A 19,538-nucleotide genomic window follows, 5' to 3' on the forward strand; every position below is an offset into this window, starting at 1 on the left:
AGTCAAAACAGAAAAGTTCCAAAAGCAAACTGAAATCAACATACATTTCAAAAATACTTATTGCAAAACTAAGTTGAAATGGTATCAGTGATTTTTTAGAAGTTGTTTTTACAAAAAATAAATAGTGCACCATATTTTAAAAATTACGAAATTCTCCTTAGTAAAGTGTTACCTACAACTGTACCCACTTTATCAATCTCTGTAATACTACAATATTTAATCTCTACTTTTTTCTTAACATTTAAAAAATGTTCAAATGTATAATGTTTACTGTATGTTAAATATCTAGAGCTGAGCATTTTTTCTAACAGAAGAAACTAAATCTTAGACTTTGTAAACAGTGTGCCTCTCATAATCCTATCAGTGCTTCATTAAAATACTGTTAAACAGATTTAGTTTAAAAAAAAATTATCACCTTTGCACCCCAACACAGCAAAATAAACTTAAATTTTAGAAGATGTTTGTACAAAACATTGACTAGTTGCATGTTTTAAGTTATCCTGCAAAGTTCTGAAAACATAATCTTGCATATTGCACATCCAGAATACAATTATATCATGGGGAGTTTCATTATGCACAGCTTTGTTAAATCCTTTAAGTTTAAAACAATGCTATAGTAAGAAATTAATCCAGTGCATACAACAGATAACATCCTGAGAGAGTTGCTTTACAGGAATGTGAAATATCATCTCTTCTCTTACTTCTTATGTGTTCAAAGTTGTTTTCTGATTGATATAGGTGTAGACTACTTAGATTAGGGCTAGAGAACCAATGACTGCAAGGGACCACATTTCTCACCTCACAGGGAGTATGCAAATCTATTGGCCAGATCCACTAACTTTTTCCAGAAAGATTTAACTTACTGGATTCATTTAAGAATATCTTTGGTGCAGTCTAGGTGTCATGACATTTAACATTTTCTCTTCTGAAGATGAATTCAAATGCAACTGATGTCATAAATGAACAAAAATTAGTAGTTTTTGTCTAGCCCTTAGTGGATGTTTATCTACATCTCTCACACAAACAGAAGTTACCATGTTGGCAGGCCTGAGCTATTCTTGGAAGCTTGTGCCTTTGCATTATGCTGGTTTCTAAAAATAATATAATTCCCTCACTTTCATGAGTACTTTAAAACAAACACAATAAAATGTTAGTTTTCCATGTAAGAGTGAAATAGGCAGTATTTAGCATTTTCTAAGATATCAAAAAAATTCTATAATGGAGTTTTGATAGATCAGAGAGATACTGATCACATTTAGGCAGAACATTGAAGAACCCTTTCAAAATTAGTTTTGTGCAGCCAGAAGTGTCTGTCTAGGGGACACAGTTGGGTAGGACAAGAGCTGGCTAGCAGTACATCAGATGCTGAAAGTCTATATGGTAATGTGCTTGTTTTTATAGAAGTGATTTCACATATCACTTTTTGATTGATTTGGGTAGGTATTTTTATTTTGCCAATTCTTCACAGGTCTCCAATACATCAATACAAATATTAGGAGTTGGCAAAAAACCATCTAAAGCTAGTTAATTTTGTGTTTTGGTACCCTAGGTGCCATGAAAATCCATGCTTATTCTCTGTATAATACACTAGTAGCAGATGAAATCTGGTATTCTTGTCTCTCTGAAGGTAGTTTTACACCTGAACTGTGCATATTACCATTTTCCTCACTACTTTAAGTATAAGTGCAAAAGAATTATGTCCATAAACTGCATATGTTTAAGTCTTTCCCCAAAACTAATTGGCACAATCCTAACTTGAGGTAGCACATTTTACCAAGTTTCTTTCCGACAATTTAGGAAAGCTTTTAAGAGTTTAAAAACAATGTCTCTTTGTGGAATTAATTCTATCAGCAAATACTAAAACCTTTTAGACAGCAAAGGTCTCCCCACTTAAAACATTTTTAACAGTTTAAAATCTCTTCTCTCTCACTTCCTTTTTTACTAGGAAAATACTGTTGAGTCCATGCTCCACTAGGACCCGTGGCATCTACTGCAACATCAATAATGGAATCTGGAGTCATCCATCTCAGAAATACCAGGAAAAGGAAGCTTAATACAGCAAAAAGAGCAAAAATACACCCAGTCACTGAGCCACAGTGAGATATTAGTCTGTCAAGCCGCTTGTCCATTGGTAATACCACTTCATCTGCAACTCTGTCATACACCTGAAAGAGGGGAAATGAGGAAAGAGTTAAATTTTGCTGAGTAATCTTTATGATGTATTATCTCTGAAGATTAGGCAAAACTGTGTTTTACTACGTATTGCACATAATAATGATCCTGTTCCAAACTTAGATGGGAGTGTCCAACAAAAATAGTTTCTTACATATAAAAGACTGTCCTTTAAAAAAAAAAAAAATCAATGAGAATAACTAAAGAGGTGGAAAAACTTCCACAGGAAGACAGATTTAAAAGATTGGAACATTATTGTGTGTAACTTGATCATGAATGGCACAGAGGAGTGAAAGATCACACATTACTATTCAGCCTCTCATAATACAAGAACAAGGGGATAGTCAAACAAAAAGGCAGCAGATTTAAAACTGATGGAAAGGAAATACCTTTCCCAACTTAATTAAATTGCAGAACTCATCATCACAAGAGATCACTAAGGGCAAGAGCTTAGTGGGATTCAAAAAGGATCAGACACTTAGCTATTTAACAAGGATTTCCAGTTAGAAAAAAAACTAACTTTCCATGAAAGTCTACCAATCCAGACTCAAACTCTATTCACTCACACTTCAACATGATAAATAATGAAAAAATTATTACTTTCCCTGCCCACAAAAATATGTGGGAATCCCGGAATGCTGAACACAGAGTCCATTTTATCAGAAATTCTATTTTTCTTTATGAGAGGAAGTCTGAAGCTCTTTTGATATATTTACATTAAAGGTAAAGGGGGTGTGCGTAGATGTCTATACACACACACTCTCACCACAGGAACAAACCATAGTGATTTAACTACTTGATTTGCAGCACAAAGATTCTTTGTTCATCCAAGCAAATCAGGTAGGGCTGTCTAAATTCTAATCTTTGTACCTGCAGCTAGGGAGTAAGTAGGAATGGGACACAATCTATAGCTTTCTTGATGAAAAATAACTTTGTAAGAGTTACTAATACAATAATAGAATAGACTTGACAATATATAAGTGACTTAACTTTCTTTTTAGTGAGTACTATTATTCAAAACTGCTATTTAAAGAATGGTGCTATACTAAAAGGGCAGCACTATAAATACCTACAACATATAGATAACGGAAGTTTTCAAATAGCCCAAAAGCCATGTCTTTGAAAACCTGATGCAACTATCATGCACCAGTTATTTCAGAGATAAAGTGAAGTTAGTTCTGCAAATAACCAGTATTGTTTCATGGCTGAAAAATGTGACTCTTCTACTCATCCCAACATTTTCCTAGTTTGTTTAGAATCCAGTTTCTTTTAGCTCTTCCCTAAAAACTAAACCAAACTAACCGCTATAATCACACTTCAAACAGTTGGTTTTTTTTAAAAGGTTACATACAACCTTTTTAATCTCCTATTCCACTATTGATTAAAAGACTATATTCTTACAGGAGCTGCAACATTAGTATTCCTTATGCAGCAACGGTTAACCAACATAGCTGACATCAACAGCAATATTGGAGCAATGTGCAATAAGAATGTTTCAGCATGACAAAGTATTCTTAAAGCGCAAGTTAAAACATTCAAAACAGTAAAGTTTAAAAAGAAATTGATAGAGAAATACAATTCACAATCTTATGGTTGTATTTGTTTTTTTAAATATCATTATTCTATTAAACCAAGCTGACATTAAGTTGCATGTTATTTTATCTCTTTCCAACCCCTTTGAGGCCAAAATCAGTTTTTCTAGAAGTGTCAGCTGGAGGTGTTCGCCGCAACAAGTTATAACTGCGTTATCTATAACAGGTAAAGTTTGTCACTAATGTAAAAAAAATACTAACATGTAAAGTACAGTTCTACTCTGATAAGTGGCTGTGAAAACATGGCAACTTCTTACTCAACATATCCTTAACTTGTGTGTGTTCGATTGTATCTGAAGATGTTAAGATCTTATTTTAATCACTAAGTTTTACTTCTGTTAATCTGGCAGAGCCAACAGAGACAGACAGATTCTATTCCTTCTTGTGTATCAGACTTGTTCAGTACCTTTTCCAATTCCAAGGTCAAACAGTTATATGTGCACAAACCAACTGAAAACAATGGGGTTGCACAGACGTAATTGAAGGCATTATCTGCACTTCTGGATCTTTATTGATGGTAATGGTGCATAACAAGGAAATAATCCAGTTTGATTTTCTAGTGATAGTGTGAATTTACAGGGCTAGTAGTTGGCGGAGAAAACATTCACTTTTTATTCGTTAAACCATGCACATTTGATATGGATATCACTGAAATAATACACAATCTCACAACGCTACTTGTAGAGAGTCACTTTTCGAGTAAAATCACACTTTAAGACAGTCAGAAGTAGAGGTCTACGTACTTTTTCAGTTCTCTCTGCGACATTCCTCCATGTATAGAATGGCTTTACTTTGTTATGGATAGTTTCTGGGGTTGGTAGTGTTCCTGACCTGATCTGGGCAACAGCTTTTTCCAGACCATCACACAAAGATTTCACTGAGGGCTCACATAAGATGATAAGATTTTCTGGTAGCACCTCAGGGATTCCACCAACTCTTGTACTCACAACCTTTGGAGGCAACAAAACAATTAAGTAGTATGCATGCTGCATAACATAACTCACTAAAATACAGCTATACTGGTAATAAGACAAAATTGCTCAACAGGAGTACTTTAGATCAAAACAAAGGATCCAACCTTGCAGGTGCCTTCCAGGCACAACATCAAATGACTTCAAAAAGTTTAATCTGCATGACAACTATAGGTCTTGGACCTAGAAGAGGTGTTAGTACAGTAGCTTAGCGGTGGGATGTTCAGAATCAATATTTGGATATCAAAGGGACCTCACATACAGAAGCAGAAAGGACTATGTATAACAGAAATTTTCAAAGAAGGGAATTATCTTTCCCAAAGGTGCCTGTCACAATACACAAATGCTTATGTATAATCAGGCTTGGATTCCCTCCCCACTGCCTCTTTCGTGCCCCCCTCACCTTCACTATCCCCAAGGGAAAAAGGCCAGTAGGCTAAAAAGGGGGGGTTGTTTTGTCTCCCACACACACTTTTGAGCTTCTATGTCACTAACATTTACAAGAACATAACATATTTGAAAGTTTTGGAATACTAATTTTAATCTAAAAAAACTTTTTAAACATAAAAAAAAGGAAGGAAGTAGAACACAAACTCTTGTCAGGTCTGTTATTATTAGGCAATAATAAAAAAGTTTAGAACTCATCCCAAGCAGCAAGTGGAAAGAGAATGGGTACTGGGACTTGGGACTGGAGAGAGGGGTGAGGCTAGCAGGCAGAATCTACTATCATGGGTCTCTGCAGAGGGTTCCAGTCCCCATCATTTAAATTTCTCTATGCCCAAGACAGCCTCTATATTTAAAAAGTTACTTGGGAATGGAATCTCTGACAGCATGACTCTGCTCATTTGCTATTTTAACCCTTACAACACTAACATGGATTCATAACACTCACAAAAGTATACAAGCCAGCAAGGGATTCCACCAAGAATGTCCCAGTCTTTGATCTCTTTTCCTCTTTCCTCCTTATGTGAAATCTCTATACAGAGTAAATACTTCCTCAGCTGACTTAAGAAATGGATATCAGTTCTTGAGTCAGCCAAAGAACAGTGATAAGAACAATGGCTCACTCAAGGCTACGTGAATTAACCAAAAGATCGGTCATATTCACCAAACATTTTTCTTCAAATACCTATTGCTGATGGAAGGTAGAGGCAAAAGTCTAACAGATATAGTTGTCCATGGACAGAGTTAACTGGCCAAAAACACTTTCAAAAATACATACAGAACAGCATTTTGAAGAGGCAGCTTGGTTAGTTCAGAGAACTGGGAGTTAGGAGACGTGTATGCTGTTCCCAACTCTACATAAACTTCCTCTGGGAGCTAAGCAAGTCAGTTAACCTCTCTCTTTGTCTCAGTTTCCAGAGGATGTGTAAATGTGGATTAATATTTGCCCACCTTGGTAGACTACTTATAGATCCTCAGATGAAATGCACTGTTATAAGCATATATTATGAAAATAAGCATTGTAAAAATATGTATGCATGGCATTCTATACAGCAAAGATTCTTTTACCTGTAAACCACAACTGGCTGCTTCCACAATTGCCATACAGAAGGCTTCAGTGAGAGAAGTATTGAGAAAAATGTGTCCCTGGACCAAGACGTTTCTAACATCCTGGTGTTCCAAAGCCCCTAAAAGACGCACTCTGCCCATAGTTAAAGACAAAGATAAACACTGGTTTCACATACTGTAATAATGCTACAAAACATTACACAAATATTTTGGAACATACAGTTTACAGCGTATACATAGTACTGTATTAAAGCAGTGTGGACACTATCTTATTCCAATTTCTTTAAACTTTGATTAAAAAATTAAGCCTCTGTATTTAGCTTGAAAAGAAAAACCCAACTGTTTGAAAAACCAAACTGTTTGAAAAACTGAGGTTTTATGGCAATTGCCTTTAAAATATTTCTACCATGTTTTCTAGGTTAAGAAGGGAAGATTGTGTTATTTGGTTAATATTCCAAATTTACCAGTCTCCCATGTTCAAACAAGTGCAGCAAACAGGGAAGTTCTACAGGGAGAGTGAGAGGTTCTGTTTCTAGGTATGTTTCTACATTCAATACCATGACCACCAGCAATGGAAAAGTGGCTGTGGCCTGCAACAGATGTGCCATGTTTTCTTTCCTGCCTGAAGCAAAAGAGACTTTGTTTGAGGTGGAAGTTAGTGGTTGTGCTGGAAGATAAGATCCATGGTTTGAAAGAATAGATATTGACACTGCATATCTGAGAGGCTGAGTACCTGGACAACCAGACTCTGAAAGTATGACCATCCCAGGTTCAAGAAGGATTTGATGACCAAGGAACCAGAAAGAGCAGAAACCAGACAGTATTGGCAGCTGGTAACCACCAGAGGGCAAGAGAACAAAGCAGCATTCTACTCCGCTGGAGGAAAAAGAAGATGGACAGACTGTGACCAACTGAGCAAGGACCACAAGGAATTCCATACAACTAGAAATAGCCAATCATTACCAGATTCTTAGCATGGACACAGTACAAAGTGTGTCTGAAGATCCAGCAAGTCAAATGGAATGGAGACCATACAGGACATACCTGAGAATGGCTGCTCACCCCAACCCATAAGAAAATCCCCCTTGCTCACAAAGATCTCCAAACATGCAAAGAAGACAGATGATCTTTGTCAGGGATTCTATGCTGCAGAATGGAAAGAACATTCCGCAAGGGACAGGCAGACAACAGGATGGCATGCGGTCTTCCCAGAGCCAAGACACAAGATGTGACTGCAAGATTAGATAGGCTTCTGCAGTTGACAGGCACGACTCCACTAGCGATGGTGCATATCTACACTACTGACACTGCTTCATGTGATAACTCAGATTATAAATGACTTTAGAGAACTTAGAAAGGTGCTGAAGGCGAGGAAGGAAGTCCTCTGAGTAAAGGAAGACAGCAAACAAAAGATTCTGGAAGCAAACCGCTGGCTAGGTAAGTGGCATAAAGTACAGGGTTTTGGTTTTGTGGAAAACTGGATCACCTTCTATGAGGAGAGGGGGCCATGCAATTTGGATGGCCTCCATCTTCTAGGGGATTGGCTGGCTAGACTAGTCAGGAAGATGTTAAACTAATAACAAAAAGGTAGGGTGAAAAGGGAGAACAAATGAGAACTCATTTAGCACTAAATCAAGATATCAAGAATAAAATTAATCAAGGTAAATGCAGAGAAGAAATACTTTCATTACCTATACATGAATGATGGAACTTAGGTAATAAGCAAGAGGAACTGGAGGTGATCATTTATGAGCATAAATTTGACCTAGTTGGTATTATTGAAACCTGGTGGAAAGATCTGCAGGATTGAAATGTTACAGTCCCCGGTTATAATGTATTTAGGATAGATCATGTGGGCAAGAGAGGAGGTAGGATTTTTCTTCCTAACAGATATGCTCTAAATAGCTACTGGACCTGACACAGGAATTAATTCAGGGGAAGTTCAATGGCCTGTGTTACGCAGAAGGCCAGAATACATGACTCACGATAGACCTTTCTAGCCATTATATATATAAAAAAAATAATAATAATCTATGAGACTATAAAAATTGTGTCCCACATGAAATGCAAAACAGGAAATAGTCTGAAAATATTTTTCTGAGTTATAAAATCACACTAAAGAAATCAAAATGGCTTCTTCTGGGTAATTATCAGACAGATATTTGAAGTCTGTAATGCATAACAGGGATATACACATCTCTAGTAAAAGTACACCTCTACTCCGATATAACGCTGTCCTCGGGGACAAAAAATCTTACCGTGTTATAGGTGAAACCGCGTTATATCGAACTTGCTTTGATCCGCCGGAGTGCGCAGCCCCGCCCCCCTGGAGCACTGCTTTACCGCGTTATATCCGAATTCGTGTTATATTGGGTCGCATTATATCGGGGTAGAGGTGTATTTAGGAAAGCATGTCCTGCACATGTACAGTAGATTTAAAAAAAGAAACAAAATACCTATCGCTTTTTCATATCCACTGGCCAACCAGTAACTTTTCAACACAACATCTAATCAATTCCAAAATTTCAGGGAGTGTTCTAGGCATCAATGGGAGGAACCCTTTAGATTTGGGGGGAAATAGGAAAACCAGAAGAGAGACATGTTGACACCCTGAATTATTTCTCCCTCAGAGAGAAAAGAAATAATAAAGGGGGGAGGGAGGGCACACACAGAACCTCTGGCATGGGAATGGTGGACCCAGGTAGGAGGGCGCACAGAGCCCCAGCCATGAGGGAAGGTGTGCCAGGTTGTAGGGAGTTCCCTGCCTTGAGGGAGGACATGGGGGAGGGAGGGGGGGAAGAGTTGAAGGGAGGCCCTGAAAGAGGGGGATGGAATGGTGGCACATGGAGGGGGGGGGGAAGAGGAAAGAGGGCTGGAGGAATGAAAGGAGCCTCTGGGTGTGCACTGAGCTGAACCCCCAGAAACAATGAACTGTGCAACCCGCTAGTACAGTTTTCATATATAGAGACAGGCTTTTTTTAAAAACCCACTAAATTTTTGGCTGGAAAATGAAGAGTTATTTTTAGTTTTTCAAGTGTGTAAATTTGAATATGCCAAAACATCAATAATAAGTGCAGTGTAAATAATTAAGTAGAAAACAGTATCTTAATCCAGTGAGGATTTCATTTCTGTTTGTTTTATAAAAGGACAAAGATAGAAAAACAACTTCAGGGATTTTTGCACTATTGCTTGGTATTATATGCAGAAACAATGAACCAGCAACCCATATTGTTGTCTAATAGAAAAACAAGCTCTACTCACTCCCCCCCCCCACACACACACACAAAAAAGAGGAGCCAACTCACACCAATATTTGCTATGGAAACAGATCCTACCTCTATTAATTTATCATTTTATTACAATAGCGCCTAGGAGCGCCAATCAGGGACACTCTGTGTTTATGTGTGTGTACAATGCAAAGCAGATAGTCGCTGCTCCGTAGAGCCAACAGTCAAAGTATAAAATGAGACAACAGGTGGGGTACACAGATGGGGAAGCACAATAAAACAGTACTGGTCAGCTTGATAAGCAGCAGTCGCAGCAAACCAGCTACCTAATCACTGACACCTTATTTCACTGTATGCTACTGCTTGAGATGGCTAGGACTCTAACATGCTGATCCGGCAACTGGATTTGTGTGGACAGAACTTTATGCCTGTGCAGAGTCCCACTGAACTCACTGGGGCTTGGCACAGATCTGCCTGCACAAGCCAACTTGCAGAATCAGGGTGTAAATTTGCAAGAGTCTGCTTATTCTTGTTCAATCTGTGTTCCTACCCGCTCCCCTCCACCCCCTCATTGTTTCAGCATATTCCTTTTTATATTTACATTGTAACCACAAACACACAGAACAAACCTGTCATGTAGTTGGTATCTTTCCCGTACCTCTTCCAAAACTATTCGCTTTGGTCCTTCTCCTCCAACTAAGAAATGTAAATCTGGATATTTCTGACAAAGTTCAGGAATTATACCACTAAGCAAATCTATACCTAAAAATACAAAATGTAGAGCAGTTATTGTATTTGAGTGTTTAGAGCTTATCTTTCTGATGCCATCCATTCCTGTAACACTATTCACACGTGTCAAAATCAGAGGTCTCTGAAAAGTGGTTGCATCACTGTCTATTAAAATATCAAAACTGATGAACTAGCAGAATGCAAGAGTGTAAGAAGTGTTTAAATTACATATCCTCTTTGCTTAGCACTTTAAAAAAAGTCATTCCTTGTCAAAGGAGATTAAAAAAAAAAATCTAAAGCAAATTTAGGGCCTCAAACTAATTGACATTTTAAGCATATAACCATTTTCAACTTTACACAAAATTACTGCACGAGGCATCAAAACCCCAAGTGCCACAACTGAGATATGAACACAGTTTGCTAAAAAGCAGAAGACAAAGACTCAATCCTGCAACTCTAGTCACATCAGTAGACCCAATGAAGTCAATGGGTGAGATTCTCACCCCAGCTCCAACCTCTTTTACCAGTAAAAGGACCCTAAAAGGTCCAGTTCTGGTCAGATGAGAACTCCTTTGGTGCAGGAACTGAGGAGGACAGCTGTAGGCTTTCCTCTGAGGTCCCCCTTGCAAGTCCTCGTACAAGGCGGATGGCTGGGGACAGGAAGGGTATGTCAGGGGCAGAACCTAAGCATGCAATGTTGTGGAGATTCTGGGCAGCCCAGGATCTCTTTATAAAGTAAGTACTGGACCCCAAATCAACTAGCAAAAGGAATCTAAAAGCAGAAATAAAGAATGAAACTAAAACTACAGTTTTATTATTCTAATGTTTTAATTAGCATAGAGTTAAAACTGGTCATACGGATATGATATTTAAAAAAAGACTCAGTACTTAAATTTAGAGATAGGTGATTTACATTCAAACAGTATCTCAGTCCAAATTGTATGCCCTACATCTGATCTGACTGAGCCACGCTTCTATGAAGCCATGGTGAGGGGGAGGCCAAACTATAGACTCATAGACTTTAAGGTCAGAAGGGACCATTGTGATCATCTAGTCTGACCTCCTGCACAATGCAGGCCACAAAATCTCTCCCACCCACTCCTGTATCAAACCTGTGCTGAGCCACTGAAGTCCTCAAATCATGGTTTAAAGACTTAAAGGTGCAGAGAATCTTCCAGCAAGTGACCCGTGCCCCCACGCTGCAGAGGAAGGCGAAAAAACCCCAGGGCTTCTGCCAATCTGCCCTGGAGGAAAATTCCTTCCGGACCCCAAATATGGTGATCAGCTAAACTCTGAGCATGTGGGCAAGACTCACCAGCCAGACACCCAGGAAAGAATTCTCTGTAGTAACTCAGATCCCACCCCATTTAACATCCCATCCCATCACAAGACCATTGGGCATATTTACCTCTAGTAGTCAAAGACGAATTAATTGCCAAAATTAGGCTATCCCATTATACCATCCCCTCCATAAACGTATCAAGCTTAGTCTTGAAGCCAGATATGTCTTTTGCCCCTAGTACAGAGGCACAGGAAAGCTACATGAATATCCCTGGCTTCCCAAGGATTCCCCAGGCTTAGCTAAAGGTCCTGCGCCATTTTCTGCAAAGGAGGGGAACAAATCCTGATAAGGTGACAATGGAGAAACTTCAGGAGGGAATCCTTATGGAGCAAATCTCCACAAGTCCCTCCCACAACAGTTTTGTTTTTGTTGTTGTTTTTTAAAAAGAAAGAAAGGAACTAGGCCATTAACATCACACTGAATGTTTGTGATGGCCATATTGTTTTAATGGCTCGAATAGTGCCTCATATTGTTCCTTCCCCCACCTTCCAACAGAAAAAATTCATGGTAGCCGTAAAAATATTTATGAATTCAATTAAGACAATATTTTTCATTTATTGGTAGCTTAACTATTTTTAGTTATATGTATTTATATTAGCCTGAATTAGAATGTTGTATGTATATTAGTCTGAATGATAAAGAGTGAATGATCAGAATATTAAGAGTTACTCAGCAACACTATGTTATTCCAATATGCTGTATTTTACATAGCATTTGTGAAACCTGAACTAAAAGTTTAGAACCTTTAGGTTTATTATAATATCAAGAAATTTCTTCCTTCGTTCTACAAGTATTATAAACCAAAGCAACTGAAAACAAAAACCTATGATAAACATTAAAATTCCTTTGAATAAAAGAAATTAAGGGCATACTGTCAATTAAAAATTATGTAGTAAACAGATTTCTTTACCTCTGTTACCAGCCCCACCTACGCTTACGGAAAGTGAAAAAAATTAAAATTTTCACAGTTTATGTCAGTGATGCTCAGACCTCAGTGGTTCAGGAACCAGATTAGCAATCAACGTTACTCAAAAGAGCTAATGTGAATTCATTGTTTCTTTTATTATAGCAATACATATTCATATTTAAATGGTATGACAGGCAAATTATTTAGTTTTTTTTAATATATATTAAGTATTCGCACAGCAAAATGACTGACCATTATTATTTTATCAACTACAATTGGTTAACAATTATTAACCAATCAGGATGCTTCTACTATGTTAAGTCACATGTTTTAATATCATGTGCTGCAAAGAACCACAAGAGACACATTAAAGAGCCACTTACAGCTCGCGAGCCTCAGTCTGAGTATCACTGGTTTATATCCTTTGTTTACTCCTTCCATTTCTACCTCCTGGGGCAATGAAAATCAAATGAGTCAATTTTCACTTATTAAACAGCTTCACTTTCAGGTTTTTAAGATTACAATGCTTATTTGCTTAAATATCAGCTCATTGCTACAATTTAAAGAGGAAAAAGTGCAAACTTTTTTTTTTTTTTTTAAACTGGTCAGGATTTGTTATAGGAGTGGAACCTAAGTAGTTTCATACAGTTATTTATTTTTCTATTTAAAAAGGGACATTGTCAGGATAAACACACATTTACTATGTGCAGGGACAGCACTGTGCCTGCCAGGAGCTCCACTGATTTCAATGGGGTTCTGTGTGACTGTAGAAATGGGACCTTACTGTAGAGTCTGTACAAGACCAAAATTTAAATTAATCTGACTGAAGTGTACATATATTCAAAATCTAAGACCAAAGAATTTAAAAAAAAATATCAGTGGACGTAGGTTTACTTTTTCTTTCAACAAGAACATTCCCCTGTACCCCAGTACCAACCTCCCACAGAAGTCTGGCTTGGCTGGATTTGCTGCAGGGAGGCATGGAGACAGACAGTGAACACAGATGTTTAAGGCCCAGTCTTGGGTTCTTAAAGGCCATGGGCCTCCCCTGTGGAACTGTATGGGTTTGGGGGGCACACTACATAGGTTACTTCCAGGGGACTGGAGACAAACTGGGGGCATAGCGCAGACCCTGTGACTCCATGACAGCTGCTGAGTACCCTCAGTCACTTGGTGACTCACATGGCTGGCTGTTCAGGGCCAGGTTCTGTTCCAATGAAGTCAATAGGAGTTAAGCCCCTTAGGATCAGGCCCTTAGACTTAATACACGGAAGTGGAAAGAGGGAAATGAGTGAAACAACTGTTTCAGATTCAACGTGTTCGGTCACAGATATGGCATCTGTATTCAGTTGCTTAAATACTGAACATTTCTTACCACCCATTTAAAAAAAAAAAGAGAAAAAAATTATTTGAAAAGCAACTTACAGTTTGGACCTCATTACCTTTTCTGTAAACAAGCCTGCTGACAACAACAACTGTTATTGTACTATCATCCCTTCTACTTGAATCTGGAGTGAAGTCGGTGGGATCAACAGCATTAGGGATGACAGATACGATCTCAGGATTCAGTGCTGCTCTTAGTACAGTGTTTTCCTTGCTAGTGTAAGAGACACAAATGATGTGGTTTGTATCACAGAGTGACACAGTTAGAAGTTTGTTTGTAAGCACCGAACTGACATCAGCAAATCCAAAGAGAGAATGGTCTGTAAAAACTGTCTGTAGTCCCATTGTCTTGGCATGGAAGAGTGCATCATGAGCCATGGAAGAAAACGAACTATGGGAATGGACTATGGTGACTCTCTCCCGCACAAATATGTACCTGAGCAGAGGCAGACTGTGGAAGAGCGTTGTTGCTGTAGACTGATTGTACATGACCTTCAAAGGTAAATAATAAACTTTCAGACCATTGGTGAGGTAACGAATGCCTTTTCGGTTTCCATAAGCATGGGTGACAATTATAACTTTGTGCCCTCTTTCAATCAGGCACTGTGACAGCTGGTAGATGTGACTTTCCACTCCTCCCATATTTGGATAAAAAAAATCAGATACCATGCATATACTGTGTGTTCGAATTCCAGTTGCTAGGGCTTTTACACAGTTAATGGAGGAAGCTGGAGAAAGAGTGTGTCCATGGCCTCCTATTCTTCTGCAAGCCATACTTAGAAAAAGTTCAGAAATCAGTCCTTCTGGTAGCCAGCCAGTTTGTAGATTTGGGTCTGCTCATTACCTAAGACGGTGAGGGAAAAAAAAATTATTGCCAAATACGTAAAGAAGCAGGGCTTAAGACTGTCACTTCTACAAGGACCTTCATGCTACAGTGATATCAGCATTTTAGTTTCTGCAGGGCTGGCGCTAGCTTTTTAGAAGCTCTATGCCATCCACCTATAATAGAACCCACCCTCCTTCCCAGCCACATCCTACCTTTAGTAACTACCTCCCTCATCAATTTGTGAGGCTCCATGGCCTCTTGTGACTCTGTCTCCTCGTCCCATGGACCATCAAGCAAGGAGATAGAGGTGTTCTTTGGCTCTGACTGGCAGGAAGACAGAACCCCAGATATCTTCTGCAGTTTTCTGTGACCAAACAGGACAGTGGATAGGAAGCGGGGATGATACCAGGCTGATGGGCCATTTATATATAGTTGCCACAAAACTCTGCTTAGCAATAAAAGCTGAAGAATTATATGCAATACTGTAGTACTGAATTACAGTCTCATACCAACAGGGCACTTACCAATGTGCCTTAGACACTGTGTTAATAAAAGACCAATAAAAGTGCTTAATTTTATAAAAGCCACTATTACAGCAGCAACATGTTCCACATTCTTTTAAGCAATTCCACATTTTATAAAATGTATATTGACCTTTCATTAACGTAATGCTATTGAGTACAGTATACTATATACCAGTATATATGTTACTTACACACACACACACACACACTCCTTTAAGAGAAGAGGATCATTATCACACTAGCTTAAAGTAAAAACTCAGACTTGTCCTTTCATCTCATGTCCTGGCATTCACTCTTTACACTTTGTATTAAGAAGAGTTCCTCCTGCCCTTGTAAGCATATGTTATCTTTTCTGTATATTATTATTTTAACAGTTTTTAAGCTCTTTAAGCCAGGCCTTAATTATTGTAAAATACCAAACACTTGTTTTCACAATGCAGGGATAATTACTATAACGACCATAAAAATTCTGGTCAGTTTTCTGAGTTTCTGACCCACATGTTCATATCATTGGCTCCTGTCATGTAAAGGAGTCCACACACATGTTACTCATTAATTTCACAGGGACTCCATACGGGTGTCCACACTTGCAGATTCCTTTGCAGGACTAGGGCTATATTTTGTACAGCCATAGGTTCTGTTCTTGCATAACAATTTTTAAAGAAATCTGACCAACATCATATGATTTTACTACATGTCCATAAAACGAAGTGAGGCAACTCCTACCTAAAATAGTTTTGAAGACCACACGGGACCACTTGATCATCTAGTCCAGTGGTTCTCAACCTGTGGTCCACAGACTATGTCTAAGGTTTCCAAAGGGATCTGCACCTGCATTTAACATCTTTTAGGGGTCCACAAATGAAAAAAGGTTGAAAACCACTGATCTAGTCTGGACTACTTTATCTCACAGACCACAAAACTTAACACAGCCATACCTGCATCATGCCCAATAAGTTTTTTTTATGAAAGTACATCTTCCAGACACGGGGTCCAGGTCTTGGTTTACAAATGCTGCACTTTCAATACGTGTATGCAGTGTTGTTGCAGCCATGTCAGTCCCAGGATATTAGAGGGACAAGGTAGATGAGATAATATATTTTATTAGACCAACTCCTGTTGGTGAGAGACAAGCTTTTGAGCTATACCACAAAACCAATGATATACCTGAATACGTGGATGATATTTTCATCCTCTGGATAGATGACAAACTCCCTCAGACTTCCACCACAACTTCAACCACCACCACCCGTCCGTTAAACTCTCTCTGGAACACTCCCACACAGCATCAACTTCTTGGACACCAAAATCAGCTTCAGTGGAACCCTACAGACAACTTTGTACAAGAAACCTACGGATCCCCACATCTACTTTCACAGATCCAGTAACCACCCCAAACACAGCAAGAAACTTATCTACAGCCAGGCACTCAGATACTGCAGAATATGCTCTGAGAAGAAAGTCCGAGATACACACCTTAACATACTCAAAAACACCTTCACCAAACACAGACATTCCACTAGAGAAGTAGATCACAACATTAAACGGGCTACCCAAATACCCCGAAAGAACCTGCTTTAATACAAAAATAAACCCCTTTCCAACTGCACACCCCTAGTTGTTACCTACCACCCCACACTGGAACCCATATGGGGTATCAGCAAACAATTACAACCCATACTCAATGGGCATCCCAGCCTGAAAGAAATATTTCCCAAATCCCCTCTTCTGGCCTTCAAACAATCCCCCAACCTCTCCAAGCTTATCATCAGAAGAAAGCTCCCCACAGACCAGATACACCAACTCAAAGTGGCACCAAACCCTGCTACTATAACAGATGCAAAACCTGCAGACTTCTCTCTCTCCACTGCTACCATGATCAATACCCCCACAACACACCTTTCAAATTCCATGGGTCCTATACATGCCTATCACAATATGTGGTGTACCTCATCCAGTGCACTAAATGCCCCAATAGCAACTATATGGGTGAATCCAATCACTATGATCTCAATTGAACTCACACAGGAAAATGATAAAAGACAAAAACACTGTATTACCCATGGGGGAACACTTTTCACAAAGTGCTCACTCTACATTTGACTCATCAGCCCTCATCCTCAAAGGAAGCCGACACAACACCTTCAAAAGATGAGCCTAGGAACTTAAATTCATAACTTTGCTAGACACTAAAAAACATGGACTGAACAGGGACACTGGATTTATGGCTTATTACAACAATCTGTAACCCATTAACCCCTCCTTTTTGCCCTATAATTACAGAGGCATTAACAGGCCACTTCATTGGAAATGGTCCCTTAAAATATGCGCTATCTATGCTAAACTATCTGTTCGGCCTTGTATTTAGGGGTAACACTCTGAGTGCCTTTCCCAGACCTGAAGAAGAGCTCTGTGCAGCTGAAAAGACTTGCATCTGAAGAAGTGAGGTTCTTACCCACGAAAGCTTATGCTCCCAATACTTCTGTTAGTCTTAAAGGTGCCACAGGACCCTCTGTTGCTTTTTACAGGTTCAGACTAACAGGGCTACCCCTCTGATACTTGACAAAAACATGTGACATCGAGTCCCCCCTTATTAGCAACTTTGGAGCCCATGAACCACTAACATTAATGACCTTGAGCCTCTACCGCATTGTAAGACAATCGTCACATTAAGAGGCTCTGCGGGACGGAAGCCTACCATAGTGTAGCAAACACCGTTGCACAAGCCCGCAGCTGCAATGTGTGTCTATGGGGGGGGGGGGGCTGGAACCCAGCCGCGCCTGGCGCTGTACTTACACTACACCGGGGAGAGACGCGCCTTCCCGCAGAGCGCGGCCGGGGGCAGCAGGCGGGCAGGGGACGGGGCTGCCACACAAGGGGATGGATCGTGGCCCAGGCTGCAGCGTTGGGGGGGGGGGGGGGACAGCAGCTCCTCCCCCCCCCCCCCCCGGGGGGCCTCCTCGGCGGGGGGGAACCGGCTCAAAGGAGGGAGCGGGGCAGAGTCACTCACGTACCTGCCGCCGGCCGGGTCCACCCATTTCCGGGAAGGAGGGAGCGGCGGCCACTCGCTGTCCCGCCCCCGTCGCCTAGACAACAGCCCCGCCCTGCCTCAGTGCCCGAGCAGCCCACCAATGGAGAGGGCAGCTTCAAGTCACGCGGGGCAGAGCAGCCAATCGGAAGCCTCAGTTCGGTTCCGCCTGGAACGCGGAGAGGGGAAGGGGGCGGAGCGTGGCGTCCCTGACGTTCTGAGGCGCTCTGTGGCTGGACTTCCCTTTAACCCCTTCCTCGCACTAGCCCGGGGGTTCCTCATGCCCTCGTGCGAACGCGGGAGCACTCACCCCCTGGCCTGCGCCGGGAGGGGTCTGGGTGTGGGGGAGCGTTTGCGGGGGGGCTGTGATCCTGGCCGGGTTTCTGAGCCGGCAGCCGGGCGCCTCTTCGAGCTTTTCTCTGCAGCCAGGAGGGCTAGAAGCTTACTGAGCAGGGACTCTAACACACTCACCTGACTCCGGGAGCTGGGGCTCTAAGAAACGCACCATGAATCGCAAGACTCATAATAAAATCCCAAGGGATTGGAAAACTAATGTGTGTTTCTGATGTCCCACACCACTTGCCCTGGAGTCAGCTGCTACCAACCAGGCCACACCACCACCACCACCCATGGCAAGAATCTCTACTGCTCCTTGCCAAGAGTGCTGACTTGTGGAATCCCTCGGAGCTCAGTCCTGTTTTTATTCAAATATCTATGTGCAAATCTTTGATAGAATAGCAAGATGACATAGGCTGCAATGCCAATATGCCTCTGACCTGCAGAAATCTGTATACTTCCAACAGAAGACACCATTGGGTCACAGATAGCATAGTGATTGTCTGAATGAAAACTAGCTGTCTTAAATTCAGGAAAGACCAAAGTAATGCTAGTAGAAGGAGGTAATCATTTAAAGGTTCTATTCAGCACCTACACCTCATCCTATCTCTGGCATTGTTGGTATGCAGCCTTGGGATTGTCGGGGACTTTTTAACCCAGACGGCAAGGTTCGTTGTCTGACCGCAGAGTGAGAGACAGGCAACACCAGCAAGGTCCAATACAAGCTCTTTATTGAAGAGTGCACACAACAATAGAGAGCGGCCCGTCTCCAGAGAGAACCAGCACACCCTTTACAACAACTAGTGAGATTATATAGACAGTTCCGTCGCGTCATAGTTAAGCAACTTAAAACCCCAAACCCCCCCTTATTAGTTAAAGCTTCTAATATTCATGCATATCTATCTTCTTTGACAGTACAAACAGTTCATGATGCCTCAGCAGCTTATCAGCTTTTTCGTTACGTATCAGAGGCTGAGAGAAAAGAGGGA

At 40.4% G+C, this 19,538-nt stretch overlaps 1 protein-coding gene across 4 annotated transcripts; it reads right to left on the minus strand.

The window, feature by feature from the left end:
- Positions 1–1,901: 1,901 nt before the first annotated feature.
- On the minus strand, positions 1,902–18,238 carry LOC112103831 (phosphatidylinositol N-acetylglucosaminyltransferase subunit A). Of its 4 annotated transcripts, XM_024195784.2 has the most exons (7): positions 17,982–18,030; positions 14,874–15,025; positions 13,895–14,679; positions 10,104–10,236; positions 6,248–6,380; positions 4,508–4,714; positions 1,902–2,165 (listed from the first exon to the last, which is right to left on the minus strand). In XM_024195784.2, the coding sequence occupies exons 3-7, from the start codon at positions 14,607–14,609 to the stop codon at positions 1,902–1,904; spliced, it is 1,452 nt and encodes a 483-aa protein (XP_024051552.2). In that variant the 5' UTR covers positions 14,610–14,679; positions 14,874–15,025; positions 17,982–18,030. The 4 variants fall into 4 exon arrangements, with proteins under 4 accessions (XP_024051552.2, XP_024051554.2, XP_024051553.2 ...); XM_024195786.2 differs by lacking the exons at positions 14,874–15,025; positions 17,982–18,030 and adding an exon at positions 18,200–18,238; XM_024195785.2 differs by lacking the exon at positions 14,874–15,025 and having other exon boundaries at positions 17,982–18,053.
- Positions 18,239–19,538: the final 1,300 nt, after the last annotated feature.

Source organism: Terrapene carolina, unplaced genomic scaffold (genome assembly GCF_002925995.2).
Source record: "Terrapene carolina triunguis isolate 2854851 unplaced genomic scaffold, T_m_triunguis-2.0 Scaffold23, whole genome shotgun sequence".
In the NCBI taxonomy this organism is placed as follows: domain Eukaryota; kingdom Metazoa; phylum Chordata; order Testudines; family Emydidae; genus Terrapene; species Terrapene triunguis.